The sequence below is a fragment of the Onychomys torridus genome, chromosome 16 (genome assembly GCF_903995425.1).
Source record: "Onychomys torridus chromosome 16, mOncTor1.1, whole genome shotgun sequence".
NCBI lineage: Eukaryota > Metazoa > Chordata > Mammalia > Rodentia > Cricetidae > Onychomys > Onychomys torridus.
The window spans coordinates 67,791,738-67,804,044 of record NC_050458.1 but is presented as its reverse complement, the minus strand read 5'-3'; the positions used below and the strand labels follow the sequence as shown (position 1 = coordinate 67,804,044).

The window sequence follows — 12,307 nt, the reverse complement described above, 5'->3', positions numbered from 1 at the left end:
AGATCTCTTCCTTTCCCATTACATCTGGAACCAACTCTGTACTGGCTCTGGACACAGAGGGCGAATAGCAGGACGAGACAGTATAGAAACATCAGCTCTCCCCCGTCCTTTTCTTATTTAAATACTTATTAGGGAACTGATTACTCTCAGCCAAATTCTTAAAGGAGGAGTCACTGGTGTCCTGGCAAGAGACCCTCTGGGATCTTTTGCTTTTAGGGAACTCACCGCTATCGAACTTAGGAACTGTCCAAACTCTTAGTCACAGAACTCTAGCTCTGAAGCAGCAGGAAGGAAGGGTCCAGAAGTGCTGTGTCAGGGCTGCAGCTCTCACTAGGGTCCAGAGCAGTGGGGGAGCACCCCAGAGCATCTCCACCCACCCGGAGCAAAGCCTGCTGCATCTTTGGCTTCCAGCCTTGTCATCTGAGAGAGTCTGCTCAGTGCAGAGCTGAACGGAGTGGATTCTGGGTTCCTAGCGTCTGACCATGGGGGCTGTCATAAATACTTTCTCTCCTCTGACTGGAAAGAGGAGGCTCAGAGGGTCCGGATCCTCTCTGGGGCCGTGCCTTATCTTTTAGGGGGTCAGGGGATCTATTTCCAGATTTTATGGTCCAGCAAAACCCCGCTACAGAGCTATTCTTCTGGGCCTTTGTGTCTTGGAATGCGGCTGTCCTGGGAGTGCCGTTACCACGCCTGTCCGGAGAACCCACCAGTCCTGAGCCTTGGTCGGACTTGGTTTCCCCTTTGGAGGCTTCTCTCATCTTCCGTTTATTTATTTATTTTTCTTTTACACGTACTGGTTTATTTTTGCTCTCTGAGCCTGGAAATAAAGGAACCGCAAGCAGCCATCCTCGCCGGGCCACTCTGTCCCTCTGCCCGAGGCCTGCACCACCCTCTTAGGTACTACGGATTTATGTTCGTTTGTTCGGGTCACTCTGCCTTTTTGTGTTAATTACCTGCTCCTCACTTATCTCCTCCAGTGATTATTTTTGATGCCTGCCCTCTTTCGCCTCCCGAACTCTCCGGTAGAGTGAGGGCCCGTCTCCTGCTGCCACTCACGAATTATTTACACCTCGCAGGTGAGAGAGTTGATTTGTTCAGAGGCAGTGGGGCCCAAGCCAGCAGAAGCTAGGGGCTTTCTGGCTGAAGCTTCCAATCTGGCCTCAAATATCAGTAGGCCAGGCCTGTCTGGGGGCACCGCTGCCTCTAATATTGAGCAACAGCGCCACCTCGTGTCCACTTGCTCCAATGCACTCTGACTGAGGAAAAGCCAACAGAGGTCCCAGGCCGAGCTGAAAGGTGGCAAGTTGAGAGGAAGAAGCCTCTAAACTGGAGCAAAGGAAAGGGATTCCTCGGCAGGTAGTTGCCTCTGTTCTTTGGTTTTCTAAATTCTTGAAATAAACCTTGTGAAGGGCTCCACACTGTCCTCTTTTTGTTACCCTCCTTTCTGGAATAAAGAGACATTGCAAAGGAATAGCTGCAATCTCCTCCATTCAGACGTTTTCTAGTCTAGAAACCCCTTTGCGCCACCCCATCCGAAGCTCTCAGGACCTTCTGCTCCCAGCACTCTCAGTCCCTCTTACCCGGATGCACGGATGCCCAGCCTATTCTGCCGCTGCCCGCCGACTTCAGGGTAGGACTCTGACTGTTCTAGGCTGCCCCCACCCCCTGGTTTGTAGCCGGTCCCTAGCGCGCGCACGCTCTTCACCTCTCTCTCTCAGCCAGAGAGATCCTGATCTCCGTGGGCTATAGACAAAACATTCCTATAATCCGATTTCAAAGGAAAGAGTGTCCACCTTATTTAAACCATAAAACAATTAAGCCCAGACGTCTAGCCAGCTCCGCGCTGCTGTTTTGTTCGGCCCCATTCAGAACCCAGAGCAGGGAGACAAACAGGGCCATAAAAGTGGCGTTTCTGAGCTACGGAAATGTACCTATCCGCTGCCTTCCCAAGTGGGACAACCTTTAGGGTTTTGTAATTCTGACAAAGGAGCAGAGGAGAGGTGGGAGGGAACATGAGGGGAGAGGGTGTTTGCCAGCCCCTCTCCTGGCCTGCTTTCATTTCTCTCCCCAGATGCGTGTTGTTTTAATTCACAAATGGTAATGAATGAAACAGAATCTAATCCGGATCTGGAGGCTGGAAACCGGGATTAAAGAGTGGGCCTACTCTAAATCCTACCTTCTCCTGGGTCCTACAAGCTCTGAGGCCCTCTTTCCAGAGGGCAGGCTTCAGGAAGCAGGCCACGCTGGACTCGGAGAGGAGGCTTCAGGGCCTTGGAGCAGGGGCGGGGTGGAAGCCCGGAAACAGCGCTGAGCTCAGGCAGGGGGAGAAGCCCGCATCCCGGCTCTTGATGGTCCAGACTAAGGGAGAGAATGGTGTCTCGGCTCCTATCAAGTGCGAATCTTAGGCCAGGGTTGCAGAAAAGGCCAAAGGGAAGAGGAAGGTGGTGAGAAAAATATAGGCGAAACATCTTTCCAAAAGACCAAGGATCAATCAATGCTCAGGAGGGGGAGTGAAGTCTGCTGAGGAGGAAATAGTGAATGCATTAAAGGCTGCTAAGTCTGCTGTTGTCACTTGGCTGTTGGTCTCCCAATACTAAAACAAAAACCAAAAATTTCAACCCTTCTCACCTTCCCCCCATCCTCCAAACTGGAAGAAGAGGTAGGAGACTCAAATAATGGGACAGAGGCTGTCCCTACAAGTGCCCACCAGTCCTGCCAGGAGATGCTTTGGAGATAGCAACAAATGGGACCCCCCAATTATATTCTTTTAGGTGGTGTCTTCTGAGTAGCATCTTTGGCAGAGTGGACAGCCTGAGATATTAAAGGTCTATATTTCAAACAGTCTAATTTTAATAGTTTCCAGATTGGGGGACTTCCAAGAAAAGGGGCGCTGGGCTGAGGCAGATCCAGCAGCTCTGTCTGCTTCTGATTAGCTCTTGAAAACTGCTAACTCCAGAGAGAGAAGGTTCTAGAGAAGGGTGCACTGCAGCCACCCAGCCCCACCAGGCTGGTATTTACATATCATCACACCTCTAGGGTCCAACAGCCACCAGGGAACACCCCACTCCTGGCTAATCCCTAACTAGCTCCCTTGGAGCCTGGCCTCACCACCCCCTAGGAGTACTACTTAGCATGACCTCAGTCACTCTTATCAACATTCAAACTAAACATGGGGTGGGGAGGGGGAGAAGGGGAGACAAGAGCTGGGAATGAATTCATTGAGAAGAAATTAATTCTTATTATATTGACTTTGCTATCTGCTTCCCCCCTCTTCCTCTTCATTATTTCCTCTTGCCTTCCTTCTTTCCTTCCTTTTTCCCTCCCTCCTGTCTTCTTTTTCTTGTGTTTTCATCCCCCCCCCCCTTCTCATTCAGTACTCAGTGCCTTTCCCTCAGTGTTCCTAGAGGCCTGCATGGCCTTTTCTCCTCGCTGAGCATCCTGCTAACCTTCTTTCTCAGCCAACCTCCAAGTACCACAGCACCAAAGCAACCAGGCAGGGAGCCAGCCTGGGCCTTCACCCAGCACCCATCTTTCACCTTCACCTATCTCTTCTCTGCGATCTCATGTACTCATAAATTACTACAATTCATTACAGCCAGCAAAACCATTCAAGCAGTGTTCCCCACACGCTCCATCAAGCCAGGAAACTCATAGGCAGTCAGCCGGGGCAGGCACGAGCTAGGCCTCTGCCTCGGCAGCTTCCACCTCTCCCCTGGAATTCCCACCCCCATTCTGCCCCGCCTGCATGGGGGCTGCCGGCATGTGCCCTTCTGAGGTAGAGGGAGCCTCTTCTCTGGCTCTAGCTCCTCTTTGAGGATTTAAGCCCTTGCCTCCTCCACAGAACCACGGGGATGATGGGGCAAGAGAGATGACCAGAACGAGATGCAGTTGGGTTTCTGGTTTTGGTTTTTTGTTTTTGTTTTTTAAGTGACTCTGCTATATTAACAGAGTTGTTCTACTGTAACAAACAGAAGCACGTTACAGGACAGCCGCCGGAGAGGGACACTGGGTGAGAAGAACACTGCTCTGTACAAGCTCGAGGCACCAGCCTGCCTGTGCAGCCTGACCCAGCCGGCAGCACGGTCCAGCCCTCATCCCTCAGCTCTGGGCTGGGGATTATCAGTGTGTGTGTCTTTTTTGGTACGAATCTGTCCGCAGAGCTCCCAAGGCCCAGGAAGGAGTGGCCCAAACCAAATACGATAGAAAGAGAGAAAGACAGAGACAGAGACAGACAGACAGAGGCAGAGAAAGACAGAGACAGAATTTCAAATACTGGCTTCTCTGAAGAAAGAAGGAAAAGAGATCACATTTGTGTGTGTCATTTATTTCAGCTGAGCTGGGGGAAGAGACCGCGGTTTTTCCTGCCTCCTCCTTGCTGGATAGAACTAACTCTAAACACCAATTTCTCAACACTTAACCCTCCCACATCGCAAGAGTTTGCATTTTCTCCTTCCTTGTTTTTCTTCTTTTTAAGACGGTGGGCTTTTCTCTATCTTGTTCTTTCCTTTTCTTTCGTGTTTTCTCTCGCCTGGGTTGGGGCATTTTTGTGGGGTTTTTGTGTTGCCCTTGGCTGTGCGGAGGCAGCAGGCTGGAGCAGGCTTAGGATTGCTCCTTGTCGGTTTTCTCTTTATTCATCTTTTTCATTTTCATCCTGCGATTCTGAAACCAGATTTTGACCTGCCGCTCAGTGAGATTGAGAACGCGGGCCACCTCGTATCGTCGGTCCCTGGTTAAATACATATTGAAGAGAAACTCCTTCTCCAGTTCCAGCGTCTGGTACTTGGTGTAGGGGCAGCGCTTCTTCCTGGTGGAACGGGCATGGATCCAGTTGGCCACGGGGTTGCCTGGAGGGCCAAACATAGGCAAAGGGTCAGTAGAGTCCTCCCTTCCAGCTTGGGACTTCTGTCATCACACCCCCGGGCTTCTTCAAACCCCCCAAACTCAATAATTGAACCTGAATTTGGACACATTTTGCTTTGGGCATTTTCCTCCTTTCTTTTTCACGCTCCCCCTCCTCATGCCCCCTCCCTCCCTCCCTCTTCAGTTTCCAGCAACTAACTGTAGTAGATTTGAAGCTACCAAAGCCCCCACAGTCTAGTCCTCAGCTTCAAGAGTAGTAATTCGAGAATATCCTCATAAAAAGTCCAAATTCCCAACTGTTTCATAGGCCCATAAATGCTTCTCTCTCTTGTTTTTTATTTTTATAGCAAGGTCCTTCTCCTCCCTCCCTCCCTCCTCCTCTGCCCCCTCCCATCCTCACAGCCCACCACCAAGTCCTGAAATTTCATAGTTGTTTTCTGACCCTGAGAGTCCCTAAACCCTCACCTCTTTCCAGGGTCCATTTCCCGCTCAGAATTCAACCCTGCTGAGGCGAATTATCAGGGTTAAACCTTCCTCTCTCCTCAGAGAGCTGCTGGCCTTGGAGAAAGACTCCCCCATATCTTAGCCCCACTGCTTGTCCCACTGCCCCCCACCCCTCTTGCCAGCTCCAGGACAGGCTCTGCAGGAGACAAGCCTCCAATTTCAGGTTTATGGGAGTAGCTGGGGGTAGGGAGGGAAGCCTTCAGAGGGTATAATTAGGCCCTGGCCCCTTATGGAGCTAGAGGAAAAGATTTCCTGAAGTCTTCTCCTGGATATCCCCCAGACACTTCCTCACACCCTGGGGGCTGCACCCCTCCCCTGATATTTCTCCTTCTTTCTCCGACCCAGCAGCCTACACCTGCCCCTGCCCCCCACCTCTTCACCTACTCTAGTCAGCCCCCCTTCTATGCAACTCTCTCTCTCTCTCTCTCTCTCTCTCTCTCTCTCTCTCTCTCTCTCTCGGGTGTGTGTGTGTGTGTGTGTGTGTGTGTGTGTGTGTGTGTGTGTGTGTTTGTGGTGTTGTTTTTCTTTAATATGAAGATCCTTCCCCATTCCATATTCCTGGAATCCCCATTCACAACTCTTTCTCCTGTGGACACTTAAAAGTGGGTTTTCAAGTTTAAGGAGACTCGGACCTTACTTCTCTCCCACTTATGACCGGAAATCCTGGCCTAAGTTCCTAGGCTGCGCACCCCCAGATCCTTCTCCCGGGGGAGAACTCAATGGACCTTCTGTTTTCTAAATCTCTAGTGGGATGAAGACCCCCATGCTGGCTGAGAGGTAGGGATAAGTTCTCTCTTGCTCCAAGCGTCCTGCCCTGTCCCTTCTCAAACCACAAAATGAACCTCAGCACCCCCAGCCAAGCCCTGTCCCTGTTTGCATTTTATTTTTTGAAAGTGACCACGGAGTCAAAAAGCCTGAGCTAACAGGGCGACTCAAGAGTCTTCCTTCAAAGGCAGCCTCTGGCAGAGAAGTCCCTCTGGCCGGCCCTCTCCCAACTTGGCTGCCTGGGCCCCCTTCTCAGACCTTCCTGCTCCTGAGAGCTCCCCAAGGTAATTCGCTTTTATTGAGTCCTCGCCCCTCGCCCTCGCCCCTCTCCTGCGCTGCCCGCGTCGCTCGGACAGGCTGTAATCCGGCTGCCCCCGCCTGGCCTCCCCTCCCCTCCTGTGCCGGTTGTAAAGGAAAATTGCTCCCAACTTACTAGGGTCCAGGTCGGCCTTCTCCTCTTTGTGCTTGCTGCCGGCCAGCGCGTCCGCCTCGGGCGAGGGCAGCGTCTGCGGGGCGCGGTCGCGCAGCTCCCCGGGCGAGCCGTACATGTAGTCCGGGTAGCTGCGGCCGTCGCCTGGGCCGCAGTCCGCTCGGCGCCCGGGGTAGGCGTCGGGCTTGAGGGCGTAGTGACGGCCCCCGGCGGGGAAGCTGGGGAAGGAGACCGCGCCGGACAGCGGCTCGAGCCAAGTCCGCATGTAGCGCGTGTCGGCGCCGAGGTGGGGCTGGGGGCCGTACGGGTGATAGACCACGGACGACTGTGAGGGCACGGGCGCCCACGACGTGCTGAACACGGCCGGCTTGGGCGCGAAGCTACAGGACGGAAAATCGCTACAGTCCGGCACCAAGCCGCTGGGTCTGGCGGCAGCAGGGTGAGCCCCGGTGGCCGGAAACCTGGACGCTAGGAGGTCTTCATTGTCGTGAGAGATGAGCGAGTCCACGTAATAGTTACTGATGGGCCCCGTCGCCGACATCGTAACAGGGTTTTACATACATAAGATTATTGTATGAACTGTATATGTACTTTTTATCTGCTCACAGAACAATCAAGGCAGGTAATTATTTTTCCAGCCTTTTCCCGGCAGCTCATTGGTTCCCTAGCCCCCACGTGATCGTATTTACCCAAAAATACGGCGCGGATCAATGCGCAGGGGCTTTTTTCCCCCTTGCTTTTTCCCCCCTTTACCACCCCCTTCTCTCTGCTGATCCCCGCGACCTGTGTTCTCCTGGCGATCTGCAACTCTGGACCCAAGGCGCTGGACACCCCACCCCGGACGACTCATATCTCATCAGGGAACACCCCCCCCCCCTTGACCATGTGCAGCCAAAAGCAGATGGCTCCCCCTACCATGAGGATTTAAAAAAAAAAAGGTGAAAATGCCAGTCCTAGAAGCCAGGGTTCTTGGACCCCCAGGGCTGAGCTGGGCTCGGGGAGCCCCACAGGGGCGGGGAGGCCGAACGAGGTAGGTGGAGGAACTATTTCTTGACGTAATCTATCTCTGTCGTCTCCTATGCTCCTGCAGTCTCTGAGTGAGCGAAGATCTGCGATTGTCAGTTCGGAACGTGGCTTTTAAAAATGCGTTTTTAAATACGGTGTATGTATGTATTTCTTTCAGGAACAGCAGCACCAGCAGCGGAGGGAGGGAGGGTGGGAGGGGACTGAACAATCTGGGATGGAGGGAGGGAAGGAGGGAAAAGGGAGAGTTCTGTCACTGGCCAGCTCAGCTCCCCAAATCTAGGTATGGGAGGCTTGGGAGAGGTGGTCTGTGGAGTGTGGGAGGGGGTAGAACTTGAGGATCTCACACACCTTTAGCATCAGCTTCACAAGTCTCCTCTTGCTTTGGCACAGATATATAAGCCTTTATTCAAATTTATTGTCTCTGTTTCTTTGCCAGCTTGAAGAAGGAGAGAACTACACAACTTAAGTGGGGCATCCCCATCCTATCTGCCTGCTCACCCTCCTTTGCCCCCAGGTCCATCTCTGTGACACCTTCACCCCCCCCCCCCCCCGCAAAAAAGAGAAGTCACTCGGAGGTTCTGTCTGCAGAAAGCCAGGGTGAGAACAGGCAAAGCGAGAGAGCGACCTCGGTCGTGGGCAAGTAGCTTGTTTTTACGTCCTTCAATAAAATTTTTATGAGGATCATTTGATTGTTCATAAATGTGTCTTTCATTAAATAAAATTGTAGGCTGTTTTTGGAACAGAAAAAAGCAGCAGAGGGATGGGAGAAGGCGATTTCTATGGGGTCGGAGGGAAGAATCCAGGAGGTGGCTGTGTGATTGAAAGGACTTACCACACAACTTGGATTCCACACCCCCCCATAAGTTGACTGCTATTCTCCCCCTTGAATTTGGGGTTTGTTGCATGCACAGCCTAGGCTTTCAGCAGACCTCCCATGATGGTTTAGCAAATGGAGGGCTTTGGAGAGACAGAAAAATCCTCAGTATGGGTTCAGAAGAGGGGGCAGAGGTTGGCTGTGGGGATAGAAGGACAGGTGATATCCCTAGAGATATAATGCACCAAGGCAGGGCAGCATGAATCTAAAGGATCAGGGTACAGTCTCAGGGTCAGAGGGGAGAGTCTATGAGAAGGGAAATAGACAGAAGCTGAGACTAGGATGTTAGCTCTGAAGGAAGAAGGTTATGTAGCTTCTTAAACCCAGCCAAGTCCATCCTTCTCCCTCTCTCCAGTCCCCAAGACCAGTCCAAACTCTAAGTGTGGGAGTGGGGCTGGTTTTCTCTTACATTCCTCTCCCTCTATCTCTTTCAAGGTGGGCAAGTACTAGAGAGGATGGTATGTGTGTTAGGGGGCAAGAAAGTTGGGGAGATGGTACAACTGTAGCTCTTAGGAGAGACTTAAGAATCTCAGGAGCCCTCTCTAATACCTGTGAGCACCCTCCTCTGGTTCTTCCCTTTTCTGTATATCAGGGCTGGTTTGTTTGTTTGTTTGTTTGTTTGTTTTTTGTTTTTTTGCATGGGGTGGCTGTGCAGGGAAGTGTTTGGTTAGGGAAAGGCGCTCGGAACCTCAGATTAATTCTCCTTCAGCTTTCACTGTCTTTTTCTTTGGGCTGGACTGGCTGGAAAATCCAAATTACAATAAGAAACAGAGTATCTCTTTGGCCTTGATGGAATCATGTTAGCTGTCAATCAAAAAATCTTGCTCACTAGTTCAAGGAACAGATAGGAGGTTCCAGTTCCTCTGCAGAGGCTTTCTCCAAATCACCAGCATATTCAGCACCTCCCCCAGCCATGGGTGACTGGGGACCCCGCCTGGCTCTTTGGCATTTGCTGGCAGCCTTCAGCACAGACATTTAGTCTTCAGTGGGGCCCCGGGCCAGACTGTGGCCAAGAGGACATCAAGGGACAGAGCCTAAGAGAGTCAGAGCCTGACAGACCTATTTAAGGAGGTCTCCAGGCTGGAGGGAGGAAAAATAGAACCGGAGGGTTAGGATAACGAGAGAGAGAGAGAGAGAGAGAGAGAGAGAGAGAGAGAGAGAGAGAGAGAATTTGGGGAAAGAAGGCAGAGCAAGATGAAGAGACCCAAGGAAAGGAAGGCTCTCCAAAAGCAAGGGAGGGAAGGGCAACCAGGCGAGGCGCAGGCAGGACGGGGCAGGGCGGGCTAGCGGAGCAGCCGTGGCATTGTGCAGTTCTCTTGCTTGCCGGGGCTTTGCCGCGGGACCGCTCCTGGCGCGGCGGCCACTTCTGTCTGGACACAAAGGAGTAAGAGGCCTCCTTTCCTGCCCTTCTGGGAGACCTGCTCCGGTGGGTATACTAGGCCTCCGGGACACAGAATCTGACATTAGCCCAGCAGTCACTCCAGCTGCTGGGGGCTAAGCTACATTCTAGTCAAAGAGGAAGAAATAGAAGGGGAAAAGACATCACGCCTGCTTTTCCTCTGCATCTTCACTAAGCGACAGGGCCTGCCTGCCTCTACCTCAGCGTTCCTAATCAGAAGTCCTTAAGAACCCTCTACTATGGGTCTCTTCTATTTGAGAGAGCCCCTCTTATAGACATCCTGACTGTAAGGAGAAGCTCCCTTCTCTCCTTTCTCTTCTGCTCCCTTTGCACACTGCCTTCTTTTCAATTCCCAAGCAGCCTGCAAAGGCAGCCTGACTACCCTGCAGAGGCTGCTGCTGCTGGGCAGTCAGGAGCACCATCCCCGGATCCTACTGCCATCAAATCCCCCAGGAAGCAGAAGAGAGACTGTTGCCTTCCCATCCTTTTGGAATCAAGAACTCCAGACCCTCCCCACTCAGAAGCAGACACAGCTGTGAACTAGGAAGCAGGCCTGGCCCACAGGCCCCTCCTTGCCAATGCCCCATTCTGTCTATGGCTCCCAGAAAGAAGTAACCTTAAGGAGGGGTTTGGTAGAGACCCGGAGTTCAGGGACCACTAGGCCCAAGTCCTGCATATGGGCTGTGACTCCCATGTTTCACACTGAAAAGCTAGCAGATCAGGGATAGAAAGTGGGCTTTCAGGTTTCCTCTACATCTAGGTTTGTCAATGTGGGGGCAGAGATGTGGGGATGCCTAAAAGGAGGGTCTCATCTTGGGGTTCAGTTACTCCTGGTGAATCTTCTATTCTAGGACTTCCTTTCATCTGCACCATACCTTTCAATTTTCCTGAGCACCACTGGGGCAACCTGAGAGACCTGGGGGAGCTGGGAACAACTGTTGGGGAGGGGAGCCCCGTTCTAGGTTCTAGCTGGATGTTCTGTACTCACTGGAGTTCTTATGGTTCACCTTACACCCCCAACAGATCTCAGTGGGCACAGGAGAGGAGTTCCCTGAGGGGGAAGGGGCACACTTCCTCTATCACCTCAAACCTGGGCAACTAAGACCACAATCAAGCCAGCACCGTGGGAAGGACAGACAAACAGATAGGGTAGAGTCATCATCCCCCTCCCCCTGCCGGGTGTCTCCCTTTTAATGATTTAAACTCCCTCCGGTTCAATCCACACCGTCAAGTTCGGATTAAATTTAAAACAGGCTTTCTCCTGTGCCCCCAGCGGGCCATCCGGGCCGCCGCAGGCAGGGAGCCAGCTTACTGCTCCTCAGCACCCGCCCTGAACCGAGGAGGCCCTGTACCGTTTGCTTTCATTTTCCTTCTCCCCTGAAATGGGCTCATTTCATCCCTCCGCTGCCCTCTCCCCTTCCCCGCCCCCTCCCTGATTCCCCTTCTACTCCCCCCACCCATCTCTCCTGATCCCTCTTTGTTGGGAAAAACACACCCACACACAACTCCTCCTAGCTAAGGCCTGCACTGGAAGCAGAAACTGAGCTCTCCTGCCTGCCGCGAGGAGATCCGCGTGCTACCCCCACCCAAGGTGGGTATCTGGGATCCCTGCACACCACACCAGGAGCTAGGCACCCAAGCTCAGAAAGCGTGAAACCCCCAGGGCCTGTGAACGTGGCCCTCTCAACGCCATGGCCTGCCCGGCCTGCCTTTGCGCCGGCGCCCCCGCCCTGCCGCTCCGCAGCAAACGGGGTTATTTCCGGCTCCCCCCAACACAGTCTGGTTTTCCAGCCTGGGGAGTGGCTGGAGGGGGAGCCTCCCCAGAGCCGGGGCTGCCCCGTGCTCTGACTCTCAATGGCTCCGAGCACGTTGTTACCTGATCTTTTGTGTGATGTATGTACCGCAAGGAAATTTGCAGTGACTTTGGAGCCCAGACTGAGGAAGCGTAGGTGGCGAAGTGAGAGACAATACAGGCTCGAAGTCCAATTAAGGAGCCAGAGCCGCGGGTCTCTCCCCCGCCCTCCCTGCCCGACTGGGAGCTGTCTAGTTTCAAACATCAGGGCGACTCGAGAACCTAGAACCGGAAAACTAGCCTGTGGCGGAGGGAGCCAGAGAACTCCGAGTCCAGAAATCAGGAAGAAAGCTCCCTTCCAACTTGCGGGTGCCAGCCCCGCCGAGGTGCAGAGAATCCAATGAATGAAAGTACACATCCCGACGACGAATTTTTCTCAGCCTTTGGAAGGAGTGCCCGGGTTTGAGAAGTTTCAGACAGACAGGCAAGCGGCGTCTCCCAAAGCAGACAGACTCACAACATGAGTGTGAGGCTGAAATCATACACAGGTTGAATATCCCAAGGCCTCCTTGCCAGGCCCGGCTGACGCCGATTTCCCTACCTTCTCTCCCGCCAGGACCTCAGGCAGAGGCCCGGAAGACTGGGTACATTAGGCTT

General features: G+C 52.9%; 1 protein-coding gene across 1 annotated transcript; it reads right to left on the bottom strand.

Annotated features, from left to right (window-relative positions):
- Positions 1–4,264: 4,264 nt before the first annotated feature.
- On the bottom strand, positions 4,265–11,804 carry Hoxc9 (homeobox C9). The gene is made up of 3 exons (XM_036208804.1): positions 11,735–11,804; positions 6,563–7,652; positions 4,265–4,844 (listed from the first exon to the last, which is right to left on the bottom strand). The coding sequence occupies exons 2-3, from the start codon at positions 7,098–7,100 to the stop codon at positions 4,600–4,602; spliced, it is 783 nt and encodes a 260-aa protein (XP_036064697.1). The 5' UTR covers positions 7,101–7,652; positions 11,735–11,804; the 3' UTR covers positions 4,265–4,599.
- Between the last annotated feature and the right edge of the window lie 503 nt (positions 11,805–12,307).

Bases quoted from the DNA above. Each gene is read 5' to 3' on its own strand.
- Hoxc9 (XM_036208804.1), bottom strand. From the start codon at position 7,100: ATGTCGGCGACGGGGCCCATCAGTAACTATTACGTGGACTCGCTCATC. The intron at 4,845-6,562 runs GTAAGTTGGGAG...TTGGCCCTCCAG, and splicing joins GAAGGCCGACCTGGACCCTA to GCAACCCCGTGGCCAACTGG.